General features: G+C 38.2%; 1 protein-coding gene across 3 annotated transcripts in view; it reads left to right on the forward strand.

Annotated features, from left to right (window-relative positions):
- Positions 1-17,588, forward strand: part of LOC120515557 (DENN domain-containing protein 3-like) — a 136,209-nt gene that overhangs the window by 62,373 nt on the left and 56,248 nt on the right. For all 3 annotated transcript variants that reach the window (XM_039736640.1, XM_039736642.1, XM_039736641.1), the window contains exons 9-10: positions 4,264-4,379; positions 10,228-10,383. In XM_039736640.1, the coding sequence (XP_039592574.1) occupies positions 4,264-4,379; positions 10,228-10,383 (272 nt within the window). The remainder of the gene's footprint in view (positions 1-4,263; positions 4,380-10,227; positions 10,384-17,588) is intronic.

Genomic DNA, 17,588 nt, shown 5'->3' on the forward strand with positions numbered 1-17,588 from the left:
AAGTGTCAGTAAAGTTGCAGTCCAGGCATTGATTCAGGAATACAGGTGGTGGTGTGCAGCTGGATTTCTGAAAGCCTTTTAAATCTGCTGTCTTAACAGCCCTTGTGTGTCATTGAATTCCTAGTAAAATAGGAAATGCCCACTTTGTCCTACACTACCTAAACCCTTATACTGTCATTTTTCAAATGCTTTGATATACCACAAAGCACCATGTAAAGGCAGAGTTGAAAACTACACCAAGAAATAGTGTGGAATGTTAATCAAAAATACTGTATTAACATGACTAACACAATGTCTGTTTACCATCAAATAATTCTGAATATTCAGTTCTAATGACTGTTGCTATTTTTGGTAAGTGGTGCCTTTGGCAGGCAATTCACCTTCTGTAATACTGCAGTATGTGGTTCCCACCTCTCAAATCCCAGGCCTCATTTTCAGTTGTACAGTACTTAAGAGTTTTTTTTTTTGTGGTTTGTTTCCCTCAATGATATTTTCTCTGATTTTATTTTCTTCTGTAGTAGTAGGGTAAACTGACCTCCGTGGGTTAGTCATTCTGGCCCTATAATCATCCCATCCCTAATTGCCTAACTATCTCTCACCACATCACCACCTAATAGCGAAAGTGTGGTGAGCATACTTGTGCAAAATGCCTGCCGTGGCATCATACAGGTGGTACTAAACATTAGTGGTGGTTGAAGTGGCTCCCCACTTACTGAAGTACTTTGAGTACTGAGAAAAGCACTATATAGATGTAAAGAAATATTATTGTTGTTATTATTATTAAATCATCAACCGGTATTTCTATAAGTCCTTTTAGATGAGCCTCATGTACTTGGACTGCTGGTACAAAAGCACGTTCCATTTGTTAATTAACACTAATTTCAACCCCCTTTGAGTGGAGCAAAACATTTGAAATATGGTATTCATTCATCAATTTATTTTCTGTACTCGCATATTTCAAAACATATTGGGTGCAAGGGAGGGACTAAGTCTTGCAAGATTGTCTGTACAAAGCAGAATGCACTAACATATACACAATGTAAACAGATTTGACATTATCAGCACACCTAACCTGTTAGCCTTTGAGATGTGGATTTAGTACTAATTGCACAAGGAAACAGCAGTTTCTGAGAGAGGATAAATAAACAAAGATCAGGATGTGTAGCCAGAATTGTGGTCAAAGAACAGAGAGATAAAATTATGAACCAAGAAAGGGTACGTGTAAGCAGAGCCTAAAACAATGTGAAGCAAACCTTATAGTCAGAGGGCAGAAAACATTGCCATAACCAGTAACTCAGGTGCTAACAATAAGGAAGGTAGTAAAGGTTATTCAATTGTGAATCCTAATCTTGGACAGCCAGCAAGTGTAAGCTGTTCTTTATACCACTGTAGTAATGACGTCATGCGTTGCACACTCCTGGGCATAGCAACTGTCCAGAAAACTATCCTAGAACAGCACCTTTTTAGAGGTCCTGAAAGAGCAATTCAGATCACTGCTGCACATTGGTCAAGAGGGGAACCAGGATCAGCTGCATGGTCCACCTTCTGTGGACCGCTAACTATGCTCTGAAACTCACTTGATGCCTTTAGTGATCTTTTTTATCTTAAAACCTAACTGAAGACTTTCCCTAACCTACTTTGACAATTTTGATTTGTTCTGGGAGCGACAGTATTTTTTTTTTAAAGAGACAGATTACATCTGAGCAGGCAGGGTGCCCAGATCCTTTCAAACAATATAGGTAAAGTAGTTCATCAGCACTGACTATTTAAAATCAATCTTAATATTAATGTACACAATATTTTGATTCTTGCCAAGCCAGTAGTTGAATTGTCTGAAAATGTGTGTTATATTAAGCCACATGTAATTAGTAATAAACACATTAAAACAGTATATGATGATAATGTCCACAATTAGTCAATACCTCTGTTCTTTTCTATGGTTCTTCTGTGTTAGTGTTCTGCACCAACACCTTAATAAGTACTGTGTAGTTGCCTGTGATCTTTGGATGGAATCGGATACGCCAACTACTCACAAGACCCACTGCTTTGAATCCTGTAAGACAAAGTTTAAAAAAACACAATAAACAACAACTTAAGAACATTTATTTTAGATACAGTGTCTTTTGGCCATGAGACCCCTGCAGATTTTGTTTTTCTCTCCAGCTTAACTTTTTTTTCTGTCCTCCCTGGCTATCTGACTTTACCCCGGGACTTATCTTTAGAGACTTTTAGACTCTGTCTATCATATGTTAAGTGTGCATAATTTATTTTTTGTATGTTGTTTATTCATTTTTTTCTTCGATTGTAAATATTGACATCTTGTAAAGCACTTTGAGCTACATCCTTTATATGAAAATTTGCTATAGAAATAAATTTGGTTTTGGTTTTGCAGAATGGTAACAACCATAAGAAAAACAAAACAGAAATGTCAGAGAACATGAATTATATCTAACACTGTTAAAAACATAAGAGAACAAAAAACAAATATTACCAGTATAATCCTTGACCTTCGAAACCCTGTGAACTGTTTGTAAATAATTTGTAAAGGCCAAGAAACAATTGGGAAAAACATTCAGATCATATGCTTGATCATTACAATATGGGAAGAATGTACACACTTCATATTTTAATATTTGCAGGCATCAGATTGATTTACCAAAAATTAAAAGATTGATATTTTTAAAAGTGGAAAATACCAATACACCGAGAACAAAACAGCTTATTTCTTTAAGATTTTGCCCACTATTGGCAAGAGATAATGTAATTAACTAAATAAAAGGTTCTTAACAACTGTGTGTATCCAGCATGGGATACACAAACCCTGGGAAAAAGTTTGTTAGAGACTACTAAACCAAAAAGAAAATAAAATTAAAAAAAAATAAATAAATAAAAAAAATATATATATATATATATATATATAGTACCTAATCATCGTTGTACCACTATACCTAGTGGTACCTAGTGGTACAACGATGATTCTGAAAGGAAGAAAGAATCAGTAAAACTAAAAAAAGAAAATACTAGCTTCTGTTTAATATTGGCTTAGCACACATAATAATATGTATAATATTCAAAGGAGAGCCAGTGGTGAAAGTGCGATGCAATCGGTGGTTCCTGCAGTTGGCGCTGTCCAACTTCGAGAAAGAGAGAGAGAGAGTGCAGAAGGCATATTATCCTAAGTACGGGCAGGAGAGAGGTTTTCCGTCTGTCCATAGGTGAGCTCCAAGGTTCAATGCAGTTGTCTGAGCTTTTATGCCTTCTCTAAAGTTCAAGGTTCTCCAAACATGGGTACAATCTTTTTCTGGCTTAGCAGGAGTAGAATATAGCACATTTTCACTGCAAACCATAAATTGACCGTTAGACCATTGGGCACACCTACTCTCCTTTAAATGCCTGCCTGAGTTGTTCCTACTTGTCTCTTCTCATTTCTTTGTCAGGTTGTTTGCATGGCAGTATCAATTTAGGAAACCTCTACATAGCTGACAGTGGCCCCAGGCCATATATTGATCATCTCCAAATAGGGCACATCAGCACTTTTAAATAGCCGGTCTGAGTCATCTTCCATTTGTGTCTTCTTATCTCCCTGTCAGGTTCTGTCTGTCAGCTTATTTGTGTGGTTTCAGCTGTATTTATTTATGGTCTCAGTTACCCATTTTTAATGGAATAATGTGTTTGGAATAAACCTCACAAATCATTATGGCACACTTCAAACCATTGTCTACACTGAAGAGGTATTACTGATGTGTCATTAACTTTACTGAAGTTATTTCAATATGATCTACTGCACATTGGTGCCAAATGACTCAACATTTTATGCTTGAGTGATATATTGAAATTAAATATACTGTCAGTATGTCTTCTACCTAACCGGTATTTTAGCAGGCGTTTGCAAGGCAGCAATGTCACATTTTTCTGATCTAGTACCACTAATCTGCCAGTTCGCTATTCTACATATCTGTGCACTTCTTTCCTCATAATAAATGCCCTTGTTACCCTTTTACATTAAAAACACATTATTATAAAACAAATAGGTTACCTCTCAGAGCCTTAGGAATACTGTACAGGTATGTACTATTAAGCACGAGTGAGAGGATCTTTAACCACATATATTCAATTTTTGAGTCTTTTGATATGCATAAAATACTGTATTTAAAGGATTTGGGAATATTATCATTCTGGTAAAAAGTGTCATTAAAATACTAAAGAGGATGTTTATTTATTTTTGCTGACACTAAACATTTTAATCTTTATTTTATATTTCAGGAAACAGATGACATAGTTTTAATAAACATTGATAGGGGCACAATAAGCACTTCATTTCCACCAAAATTATGGATTCCTGATGTACCTGCACAAACTTCTGAATGTTTTTTATTCAGGTAACGAGCAAAATTTTGAATATGTTTTTTTTTTTGATTGTTCATTTGTATTGTGTGGAAGCTCTTAACTTAATAACAGGGACTGATTGGTGCCTCATCAGTATCGTCTAAAATACTTTTTCATTTAGGATCCCTTTGCAACTATTGGGACATCTGCTCTGTTCACACTGGCTGGCCCAATTGTGTTTTCCTTTTTCCTTTTTCAATACTTTTTCCCCTCAATCTGTGTGTACAGAGTATAGTAAAGTTCTTACTTGCATGCCCAATTAAAATGCAACATGATTCCACTTTTCAACACCATGATAAACAAGAAATTATAAATATCCATAATTTAAGTTTATTTAATAGACAACAATTCAACTTTACCAATGTTCTCCTTACCTCTGTTTTACGCCACTTGTTCAGTATATTCACACAATATATTTAAAAATGCACACTTTGTATTCAGAATCCATATATATATATATACTCACCTAAAGGATTATTAGGAACACCTGTTCAATTTCTCATTAATGCAATTATCTAATCAACCAATCACATGGCAGTTGCTTCAATACATTTAGGGGTGTGGTCCTGGTCAAGACAATCTCCTGAACTCCAAACTGAATGTCAGAATGGGAAAGAAAGGTGATTTAAGCAATTTTGAGCGTGGCATGGTTGTTGGTGCCAGACGGGCCGGTCTGAGTATTTCACAATCTGCTCAGTTACTGGGATTTTCACGCACAACCATTTCTAGGGTTTACAAAGAATGGTGTGAAAAGGGAAAAACATCCAGCATGCGGCAGTCCTGTGGGCGAAAATGCCTTGTTGATGCTAGAGGTCAGAGGAGAATGGGCCGACTGATTCAAGCTGATAGAAGAGCAACTTTGACTGAAATAACCACTCGTTACAACTGAGGTATGCAGCAAAGCATTTGTGAAGCCACAACACGCACAACCTTGAGGCGGATGGGCTACAACAGCAAAAGACTCCACCGGGTACCACTCATCTCCACTACAAATAGGAAAAAGAGGCTACAATTTGCACGAGCTCACCAAAATTGGACAGTTGAAGACTGGAAAAATGTTGCCTGGTCTGATGAGTCTCGATTTCTTTTGAGACATTCAAATGGTAGAGTCAGAATTTGGCGTAAACAGAATGAGAACATGGATCCATCATGCCTTGTTACCACTGTGCAGGCTGGTGGTGGTGGTGTAATGGTGTGGGGGATGTTTTCTTGCCACACTTTAGGCCCCTTAGTGCCAATTGGGCATCGTTTAAATGCCACGGGCTACCTGAGCATTGTTTCTGACCATGTCCATCCCTTCAAGACCACCATGTACCCATCCTCTGATGGCTACTTCCAGCAGGATAATGCACCATGTCACAAAGCTCGAATCATTTCAAATTGGTTTCTTGAACATGACAATGAGTTCACTGTACTAAAATGGCCCCACAGTCACCAGATCTCAACCCAATAGAGCATCTTTGGGATGTGGTGGAACGGGAGCTTCATGCCCTGGATGTGCATCCCACAAATCTCCATCAACTGCAAGATGCTATCCTATCAATATGGGCCAACATTTCTAAAGAATGCTTTCAGTACCTTGTTGAATCAATGCCACGTAGAATTAAGGCAGTTCTGAAGGCGAAAGGGGGTCAAACACCGTATTAGTATGGTGTTCCTAATAATCCTTTAGGTGAGTGTATATTGAATTCATACACAATATATCAGAAAAAAGGTATCCACTGATCAATCCATTGATCCATTTTATGAACTTATTTTTTGCCTTCAATCTTAAAAATGTACCAATTAGTTACAAAAGAAATTGCAAATAGAGAAAAAAAATGTATAGGGAGCACTTTTGAGATGTTTAGTATCCTCACTCAGAGGACCTTGGAATTTTAGAAACTGAACAACATGCTGACCTCTGATCCTCCCACGATCATTAAGGTTTCAGCCCCAGAAAGTTGTGTGCTGCAGCCGTGGAACAGTGGAAGGCGGGCAGTCATTCTTTTTTCCTATAACATTTGCTTCAGATCCTGCAAATGTCTCCAGTTTTTCTCTTGTCTGAGCCATGTCACGTACCCTATCAGTTTCCCTATTTAGTTTTCTGTAATAAAGACGCAAATGTCAAATAAGAAGATTTAGGCTGCTGCTAGTCAACAGGTTGTGCATCTCAGAGACTGGAGCTGTCCATCTTCTTCATCTTCTTCTTCTCATCAAATAATTGGCCTCTGCAGTTTTTTGTTCTTAGCACATGTTACTGCTCTTCTTTTTCTCTCTGCCATATCACCTTGTTGATCAGATTTCCTATGCAATTTGCTATTGGAAAGATGTAAACCCTCATAACTTTGCAGGCCACCAGACCCATGTATCATTTCAAGCTTTCGATGAAGATCAAGTTTAAGGTTGCAGCCCTAGCAGTTTGTGAGTAGTCGCATAACATACAGACAAAACCCTTAGCACTTTATACAGTATATGTATATATATATAGATTTGGAAAAGAAATGATTAATGTCAACTGAAGTACATAGAAGTAGATAATTACAGATGGAGTAAGAAAGTCCAAACATAGTGCCTCTCTTAGCATAGCTAACTACACAAATAGGATGTCTCTCTTAATTCTACTCAAAGTTGTAATACTTCCATCCATCCATCCATTCTCTCGCTTATGTAGGGCAGGGTTGTGGGGCAGCTGAAGCCTATCCCAGCAATCATTGGGTGCAAGGGCAGGAGCGACCCTTGAACATCACAGGGTGAACACACACACACTACAGAGAATTTAACAACCCTAATTCATCTAACCTCCCTGCTCAAATTTAAAATTCCATGTGTAAATGGTGAGTGCTGTGTTTCATAGATTCCATATTCAAAGCAGATGATGACAGTAGTCTTTTTTTGGGTTAAACACTCTACTCTACTGCGCCACCACCACCTAATTAAAGCACCGTGATGTCCCTACATTGATGGATTAAAGGCCAGAAGTCCACATGACCATCATCATCAAGTTCTTCCATGTGAACCCTGAATACCACGGGGACTGATTGAGGTCATTTTGTTAGGTAGAATGCCTAGATGGGGCTGGTTGGTCTCGTGGCCTCAGAACCCCTGCAGATTTTATTTTTTTCTCTAGCCGTCTGGAGGTTTTTTTTTTTGTTTTTTCCTTCCTTCCTGGCCATCGGACCTTACTTTTATTCTATGTTAATTAGTATTCCCTAATTTTAATTCTTATTTATTCTTTCTTCATCATGTAAAGCACTTTGAGCTACATCATTTGTGTGAAAATGTGCTATACAGTGGGTACGGAAAGTATTCAGACTTCCTTCAATTTTTCACTCTTTATTATATTGCAGCCATTTGCTAAAATCATTTCAATTAATTTTGTTCCTCATTAATGTACACACAGCACCCCATATTGACAGACAAAAAAAAAGAATTTTTGAAATTGTTGCCGATTTATTAAAAAAGAAAAACTGAAATATCACTTGGTCCTAAGTATTCAGACCCTTTGCTCAGTATTTAGTAGAAGCACCCTTTTGAGCTAATACAGCCATGAGTCTTCTTGAGAAAGATGCAACAAGTTTTTCACATCTGGATTTGGGGATCTTCTGCCTTTCCTCCTTGCAGATCCTCTCCAGTTCTGTCAGGTTGGATGGTAAACGTTGGTGGACAGCCATTTTTAGGTCTCTCCAGAGATGCTCAATTGGGTTTAAGTCAGGGCTCTGGCTGGGCCATTCAAGAACAGTCACAGAGTTGTTGTGAAGCCACTCCTTCATTATTTTAGCTGTGTGCTTAGGGTCATTGTCTTGTTGGAAGGTAAACCTTCGGCCCAGTCTGAGGTCCTTAGCACTCTGGAGAAGGTTTTTGTCCAGGATATCCCTGTACTTGGCCGCATTCATCTTTCCCCGATTGCATCCAGTCGTCCTGTCCCTGCAGCTGAAAAACACCCCACAGCATGATGCTGCCACCGCCATGCTTCACTGTGGGACTGTATTGGACAAGTGATGAGCAGTGCCTGGTTGTCTCCACACATACCGCTTAGAATTAAGGCCAAAAGTTCTATCTTGGTCTCATCAGACCAGAGAATCTTATTTCTCACCATCTCAGAGTCCTTCAGGTGTCTTTTAGCAAACTCCATGCGGGCTGTCATGTGTCTTGCACTGAGGAGAGGCTTCCACAGGCCACTCTGCCATAAAGCCCTGACTGGTGGAGGGCTGCAGTGATGGTTGACTTTCTACAACTTTCTCCCATCTCCTGACTGCATCTCTGGAGCTCAGCCAAAGTGATCTTTGGGTTCTTCTTTACCTCTCTCACCAAGGCTCTTCTCCCCCGGTAGCTCAGCTTGGCCGGACGGCCAGCTCTAGGAAGGGTTCTGGTGTCCCAAACTTCTTCCATTTAAGGATTATGGAGGCCACTGTGCTCTTGGGAACCTTAAGTGCAGCAGAAAATTTTTGTAACCTTGGCCAGATCTGTGCCTTGCCACAATTCTGTCTCTGAGCTCTTCAGGCAGTTCCTTTGACCTCATGATTCTCATTTGCTCTGACATGCATTGTGAGCTGTAAGGTCTTATATAGACAGGTGTGTGGCTTTCCTAATCAAGTCCAATCAGTATAATCAAACACAGCTGGACTCAAATGAAGGTGATCTCAAGGATGATCAGAAGAAATGGAAAGCACCTGAGTTAAATATATGAGTGTCAGAGCAAAGGGTCTGAATACTTAGGACCATGTGATATTTCAGTTTTTCTTTTTAATAAATCTGCAACAATTTCAAAAATTCTTTTTTTTGTCTGTCAATATGGGGTGCTGTGTGTACATTAATGAGGAAAAAATTAATTGAAATGATTTTAGCAAATGGCTGCAATATAACAAAGAGTGAAAAATTGAAGGGGGTCTGAATACTTTCCATACCCACACTGTATAAATAAATGTTGTTGTTGTTTTCCATTACTTTCCAGTCTGTTACACCATCGGCATTCTCTGGGCATCTTCGGCATAACTGCAGATCTGATGACAGTTTAGTCAACTATTAGAAGACATGAACACAATACAATTAATGGATTTGATGTGTATTGAAATATGCCTTCCTTTTAATTAATGTGGTATTTAGTTAATCTTCCAAATTTTATGGATTTCACACTATTTGTTTTTTTCAGATGTTTTCTTCAGTTATATTTGCCAGTCTTATCAAATTCTATGACATTCCATTCCATTTTCCAAATCTGCTTATCCTGAGCAAGGGTCATAGGGATGCTGGAGAGTGGAGTTCATTCCAAAAAGCATTGGACCTAGTTATTAAAACCTAGATTTCTGATTATAAAAAGGGCTGTGAATGCCAGTGTAAGGTTGGAGAGAAAAAATGCGTTTGTTCACATTCCAAACTTGTTTTTAGTTTTGCAATTTTTTTTAGAAGTGGTACCTTATCTCAGCAGTATTAGTACAGGAGTCCAGTCCATCACAGAGTACATTCACGCACACAAACATACCTTCTCATTCCCAAGACATGTTTAGATCCTCCCGTTGATGTAATATGCAGACTATGTCTTTAGGATGTGGGAGGAAATAAGAGTTGACAGAAAAAAAACCTGTACAGGCTCTGGCGAATAAAAAGGAGAGTGGCTGGGCTAGGAATTGAATCCAGATCCCTGGAAAAACAATTAGAAACAGGACCAGTAAGCCCATCTATGAGTATTTACACACAGAAACTAACATGTTACAGCAGTTTAATCAAAGGAATGTTTAAGAATTGTTGATGTGTTTAATTATCATAATATCTAATTTGTGTTATTTTATTAATTCATTGCTGCCTTTATATTTTTGGGGGATTTACTTTTATTTTGCAAGTGATGTTGTTTTTAAATTGCAGGGTCAGAGGACTTCAAATGCACTATGATTTAGAACTTTCTCATCTTGGGGCCAGTACAGATCTAAATCATTTACGAAGCCAAAGAAGACAGTGGCAGCAAACCCTGAACTTAGAAATCCAGCAAGTTACCTTAGAGCTAATAGTCAATATATTCCGGTAAGTGAAATTTATTTTGAAGATCTGAAATTAAGAAAATGTCATAATATGTCAAGCTGTAATGAATAAAAGGTGAAAATACGAACATTGCCATGCATTTACAAATATAGCACAGTTTATTTCTAAGCAGCTGTCCATAGTTTTTCATAAACTAAACATTAGAATGTAATATTTCCCAATTATATTATTTTCTTCTGCAGTAAAACACTTCTGTATTGATTTGTCTGTATTTTCAGTACCACTTGCCTGCTAAGAACCCAATTGCAACTTTATAACTTATGCACATGTTAAGGTATAGACCATTCATTAGAGGTAGGGAGTAGATAGATAGATAGATAGATAGATAGATAGATAGATAGATAGATAGATAGATAGATAGATAGATAGATAGATAGATAGATAGATAGATAGATAGATAGATAGATAGATAGATAGATACTTTATTAATACCAAGGGGAAATTCACATAATCCAGCAGCAGTATACTGATACCAAAAAAAGCAATATTTAATTAAATAGTAATAAAAATGAAAAATGAAAAAAATAAAAAAGATAGATAGATAGATAGATAGATAGATACTTTATTAATACCAAGGGGAAATTCACATAATCCAGCAGCAGTATACTGATACCAAAAAAAACAATATTTAATTAAATAGTAATAAAAATGAATAAAAAAATACAAATAAAAAAGCAGACAATAACTTTGAGTCATGTTAGCATTTACTCCCCCGGGTGGAATTGAAGAGTCGCATATTGTGGGGGAGGAACGATCTCCTCGGTCTGTCAGTGGAGCAGGACGGTGACAAAAGTCTGTCACTGAAGCTACTCCTCTGCCTGGAGATGACACTGTTCAGTAGATGCAGTGGATTCTTCATGATTGACTGGAGCCTGCTCAGTGCCAGTCGCTCTGCCACAGATGTTAAACTGTCTAACTTTACTCCTACAATAGAGCCTGCCTTCTTAACAAGTTTGTCCAGGCGTGATGCGTCTTTCATCTTTATGCTGCCAACCCAGCACACCACCGCGTAGAAGAGGGCACTCGCCACAACCGTCTGGTAGAACATCTGCAGCATCTTATTGCAGATGTTGAAGGACGCCAACCTTCTAAGAAAGTATAGTCGGCTCTGACCTTTCTTACATAGAGCATCAATATTGGCACTCCAGTCCAATTTGTCATCCAGCTGCACTCCCAGATATTTATAGAACGTTCTGAACCCGTACTGCTGTGCTGTGATCAAATAGAAAACATTACTTGTTCGGACTTTCATCCATCACTATGTGAGTGAGAAAAGTGTAATTGTTTTGAGAATTATGTTAAACATAATTTAAAGTACAGGTCTGTTTTTGGAGTTAACAGCTGCTGCTCACTGGGTGTTTAGTTGTTTTTGCACTATTTTGAGTAAACTCTAGAGACTATTGTGAGTGAAAATCCCAGGAGATCAGGAGTTTCAGACATACTCAAAGCAGCCTGTCTGGCAGTTGAAGTCATTGAGATCACGTTTTTCCCAATTCTGATGTTTGGTTTGAATATTAACTGAAGCTGCTGACCTGTATCCATATGATTTTATGCATTGCACTGATGCCACATGATTAGCTAATTAGATAATTGCATGGATAAGCAGTATACAGTGGGTGTTCCTAATAATTTGTTCAGTGAATGCAGGACACTGAAGTACAGGGTGCAGCAGAAATAACTCCCACATTTCGAAAAATCACTGTGGGGTCCCCAAAGCAGGTAGAGGGGTGCGGTCTGTTCCGTTAGGTACGGTACATAATAAAGTTTACAGTCGTCACCATGCCGTGGTCGGGTGAGCATTGAGTCTTTGTAGTGGAGGCTTTTTTCAAAAATGGCGAATCTGTAGCTGCGACGCAGAGGGTGTTTTGCACGCGGTTCGGTTTACGTGCTAATGAATGTGTTCCAGACCGGAAAACGATTTTGCTGTGGGTTCAAAGAGTAAGGGAAACAAGAGGTTTTCAAACATCGTCCTCGGTCCTTGGACTAACTAAAGGAGGCTATTCAAGAAGAAACTGAAGGAATTTTGCCCGACATGCTAGTGAGAGTGATGGAAAACTTCCAAGAACGTCTCCGAATGTGTATCAGTCGTCAAGGCCACCATTTGAATGATATAATTTTTAAAACTTAAAGTAAAAAAACTTTTTTATATCTACATTTGGGAAATAAAAAGTTTTTGCTGATACCTCGTAGCATTTTTTTGCAATCCCCCTTTGAAATGTGGGAGTTATTTCTGCCACACCCTGTATAAACCAGAGTACTTGTTCATGAAATAATAAGGATAAACAGAAAATGACAACATTTTTTTTTCTTTGAGAGAACTGCCTTTTTTATAACATTTACAGTGGACAAAGATGTAGATCAAACCTGTAAGGGTTAGTTAAAATGTATTTGTGTCTTGAACTGTGATAACGTTTCCATGCATGCATGGACGCATGTTTTAAAAACTCCTTTTTGGAGAGTGGCTAATGATAGTGATATTTAGCAAGAGTTTAACTACAGTACACTGTAAATATGATTTATTATGTTATCATATGTTTTGGCTAAAAGCACTGTTTTGCAGCAATAAAATGTAGTTCACACTAAAATGTGATAGATTTTTAGGAAGTGAATGATAAGTTTTAAAGCATTTTGTAGATAAGGCTTGCAGAATGGGAGAACATTTACTGTAACACACTATGTGTCTGAAGGGTATGCTTGTGCAGGTTTTTTTTTAAATTTTTTTAATTTTTTTTTAATCATAATAATCTTTTCTGTTAGCTTGTAACAGAACTTTATCAGCTAAATTATATTTCCTGCTGAAACATATTTTTCATGCTCAGCATCTCATCTGAAATGTGCATAGCTAATTTTTTGTCGTAGCCCAAAATTTAGTGCAGTCTCCCTTCTATTAAATGATTGCCTTGGAGCAGACAGTCGAGTGAGAACCTTACGGATGTTGTTCTTCTGTCCTTGAAAGATGTTCAGCCAAATGTCGTGTGGCTTCATAAAGGAACTGATAAAGACAAAAATGTGAAACTTAAAATGCATTTGTAAAGAATCTGAGAAATAATAAAAAAAACAGTGAAAATGAAAGCTAGTATGAGAAGTTTATATGGTGCAAAGGGCAAAGTGACAGTGTTATTAGGTGAAGTTGGCAGGGAGTCTATTATGTAAATTCAAAATAATCCTTTTGATTGGCCACATGACAAAGCAGACAGGAACAGAGCTGTAATTAGAGAAATGACTGCATCTGGCAAATACAGGACTAGTGGGCATATGACATTGTCAGTGATTTATTGAAACTGCTTGTGAGAGCATAAAAAATTATTGCTGTGTACCTTTTGCATATTTTGCAAAATGATTAGCAATACTAGGTATTTCGCTTGATTTATTAAGGATGTGAGGGTGCCTACACACAAGTGAGAAGTAGTTTAGGAACACTAGAAGGATTCGCAGTTCAGGTTAATCTGCATCAAGGATCATCATTAAGGCCATAACTTACTCATGTCCCATGGTGGTATTTACAGAAGACATTGTGCAGTGTGGCACCTCTATGAAACTGAAAAATTGGAGAAGAACTATGGCAGACAGAGGCCTTAGGATTAGTAGGAAAAGGCATAACATCTAAGATTTAAGGGACAAGAACAAAATGAAGATACTAACCTCCAGGCAGAAAGTTTAAAAGGATGGAAATTTTCAATCAACTCAGATCAGCAATAAAAGAGAATGGAGAGCTAGATCTAGAATTAAATCATAGAATGCAATCGATTTGAAAAAATGGAAAAATGTATCGGTAGTGTTATGTGACCGAACAATTAGTGCAAGAGTGAAGGGAAAAGTGTATGAAACAGCGGTGAGTCCAGCATTGTTGTATGGGTCAGAAATCTGGGCAGTTAAAAAGCTACATGAAAGAAAACTTGATGCTACTGAAATTAGGATGTTGAGAAGGATAGTGTGAGTAACAAAGTTTGATATGCCCATGAAGGACAAAATCCTAACTAAATTAAATTAAATTTGAGAAAAATAAAGAGAAAATACAGGAAAGAAGGTGAAAGTGGTACAGGCATGTCATAAGAATTGAGGTGAATGATGTGGAGACAAGAATCATGGTATGAAGGAGAAGGGAAGAGAACAACCAAAGAGAAAGTGGATGGACTGTGAGAAGAGGCTGGAGAAATATACTGTAACTACTGCATGTGAGGGGCGGCATGGTGGCGCAGTGGTAGCGCTGCTGCCTCGCAGTTAGGAGATCTGGGTTTGCTTCCCGGGTTCTCCCTGTGTAGAGTTTGCATGTTCTCCCCATGTCTGTGTGGGTTTCCTCCCACAATCCAAAGACATCCAGGTTTAGGTGCATTGGCGATCCTAAATTGTCCCTAGTGTGTGCGCTGGTACCCTATCTGGGGTTTGTTTCCTGCCTTACACCCTGGGATTGGCTCCAGTAGACCCCTGTGATCCTGTAGTTAGGATATAGCAGGTTGGGTAATGGATGTATGGATACTGCATATGAAAGGGATAAAAGCTTTAGAAGAGAATGTGTTTTTTTTTTGGTTTATTACTTTATGCATTTATTTAATTTTTTTCTTTATTTATTTCAATGACTCCATACCGAACATGAAATTCATTCTTACTGGTCAAAGATGAGAGGGTAGACTATAGCGAGTGCTGTTTTTGATTGGTGAATCGTTGACGACATGTGTGCGCAAAGTTATGAGAGTCTGTACCTTGTAGGAGTGCAAGAAAGTTGTCCAGAATGACTGCGTGAAGCAGCTACTTTAATTAGAGGAGCAGCAAATTCATTATCAGGAGTCTGCATCTGAAGTGTTGTTTATTGTCAGATTTCACAATACACTTATTTATTTATCCATCCATTTCCTAACCCACTGAATCCGAATACAGTGTCACAGGGGTCTGCTGGAGCCAATCCCAGGGCACAAGGCAGGAAACAATCCCGGGCAGGGTGCCAACCCACCGCAGGACACACACAAACACACACTAGGGCCAATTTAGAACCGCCAATCCACCATGTCTTTGGATTGTGGGAGGAAACCGGAGCGCCCGGAGGAAACCCACGCAGACACGGGGAGAACATGCAAACTCCACGCAGGGAGGACCCAGGAAGCAAACCCGGGTCTCCTAACTGCGAGGCAGCAGCACTACCACTGCACCACTGTGCCGCCCTTATTTATTTATTCATTCATTTATTTATTTATTTATTTATTTAATTTTGCCTTGAATATTCCTCCATAGATAGGGCTGCAGCATCATGCACCCCTAATAGCAGTACTGATTTGTATTCTAGATAGAATAATTCAAGTTCCAATTCAGATTGATTATATGACTGTTTTTTGATTGTGTATAGGAGTTTGAATAATGAAAGATAACACTGATAAAACTGCATTAATAAGAACTGGAAATAACAACCCAGACCTCCAATTATATGCCATCAAATGCGGTTTTTCCCCACTTCCTATATATGTTTAAAAAAATCAATAAAACGGAAAGAGTAGGCGTTAAAATATTTGTTTTGAGTAAGCACATATTTTAAGTGTACTTGGGGCTATAAAAATAAAGCCAGCCAATATAAGCTATGAATGCTTTACATTAAGGACAGCTCTCTTAATAACAAACAATTCAACATTTTTCAAGTATAGACAGTTGTGCCTTTGAAATAGGCAGTGGCTTGTGCTCAGCTTTCCATATTGATAAACAGACTGGGAAAAAGACAGCAAAGAATTTTTTCTTATTCATTTGAGGCATCAGCGATTTGTATTTGATAAGACTGTAACTTATTAATGCAACCTGACAAATACCCATCCATTCATCCATTATCCAACCCGCTATATCCTAACACTGGCTCACGGGGGTCTACTGGAGAGAATCCCAGCCAACACAGGGCGCAAGGCAGGAACAAATCCCGGGCAGGGTGCCAGCCCACTGCAGACCTGGCAAATCCAGTGCTCCTTATTTTACTTCTGGATTTTACTCATAAGATAACATGGCTTAAGCAGAGAAGTCAAATTAAGTGCCAAACATACTGCATGCCCATCACATGCAAAACAAACACGATAAATAACAATTTTTAAATCCTTTTGTGAAACATCTTTCTTGATTTGTTTTAAAAAAGGAACACCACTATTTAAAACTAAAAATGACATTTATTTACCCAAAGACTAATATATTGTAATTTATATATTAACTTCAGTCCAATACACATATTGTGTAGTTTCTAAATAGCTGCATAATAGAACAAAGTGAATTTACTTCCAATTAAATATATATCAGAATGATAGATATGACTACATTAAAATCCACAATTAAATTTTTAATTAATAGCATACAGTTTCTGACTTTGGAGTGACGTCTGTAATCCAAATTAAATTTACCAGCAAATAGTTGCAGACTTTTTTAAAACTGTTCAGCAACTCTTGGCCATGAACACTGGTATGTCAGGTGTCATGATGACATGCAGCTTGGCACTCAGTGGCGGTTTTTGATATGGGCGACATGGGCCGTTGCCCAGGGCGGCATCATGGTAGGGGCGGCATCTTGGGCATCGGCAAAAGAATTTTTTTTGTGCATGCCCATGCTGCTTAACATCATGCCAGCGCATTTTTGGGATTGCATGGGTACCGATCGGTTTTCTACTGCCCATTTGTGGGGAGTAAGGGCGCCCTCCATTTGCGAGGTGCGCCCGCTGCTTGCTGCACAGGGAGGAGAGGGGCAGGGCGGCGGAGGATTCTCCTGTGTGAAGCTGACGCCAGCTCAATGCGTGTGCTCTCTCTATTCTTTATCACAGGTTAGTAAATTTGCCATAATTGGAGAGCACATTACAGGCTTTAAAACAGTAAAATATCGTCAATGAGATTTTGAACATGTTGATAAAATGATTTGAGTTAGTAAGAGTTTTTTTGTATGGATATATATATACGTTTGTGTGCTAACTTACTAATGCAAATGACTTGCGTAGTGGAGAGTGGTTGGCGGGAAAGTTAACCCGAAATAATAAACTGACTGCAGCTCTGAGAGAAAAGGTTTATGTAGTTGTTAGTGACCTGGTGAACTGATGACTGGAGATGGAACTAAAGAGAAAATTCTTTACACTATAATGAAATATTTTGGTGCTGTATACATGTAAAATTTGATTTTCTCTCTGTTAGACATTACATTTCAAATAGTTTGTTTTATTGCACTGGTTTTGTTTAGTGTTT

Source organism: Polypterus senegalus, chromosome 15 (genome assembly GCF_016835505.1).
Source record: "Polypterus senegalus isolate Bchr_013 chromosome 15, ASM1683550v1, whole genome shotgun sequence".
Classification (NCBI taxonomy): Eukaryota; Metazoa; Chordata; class Cladistia; order Polypteriformes; family Polypteridae; genus Polypterus; species Polypterus senegalus.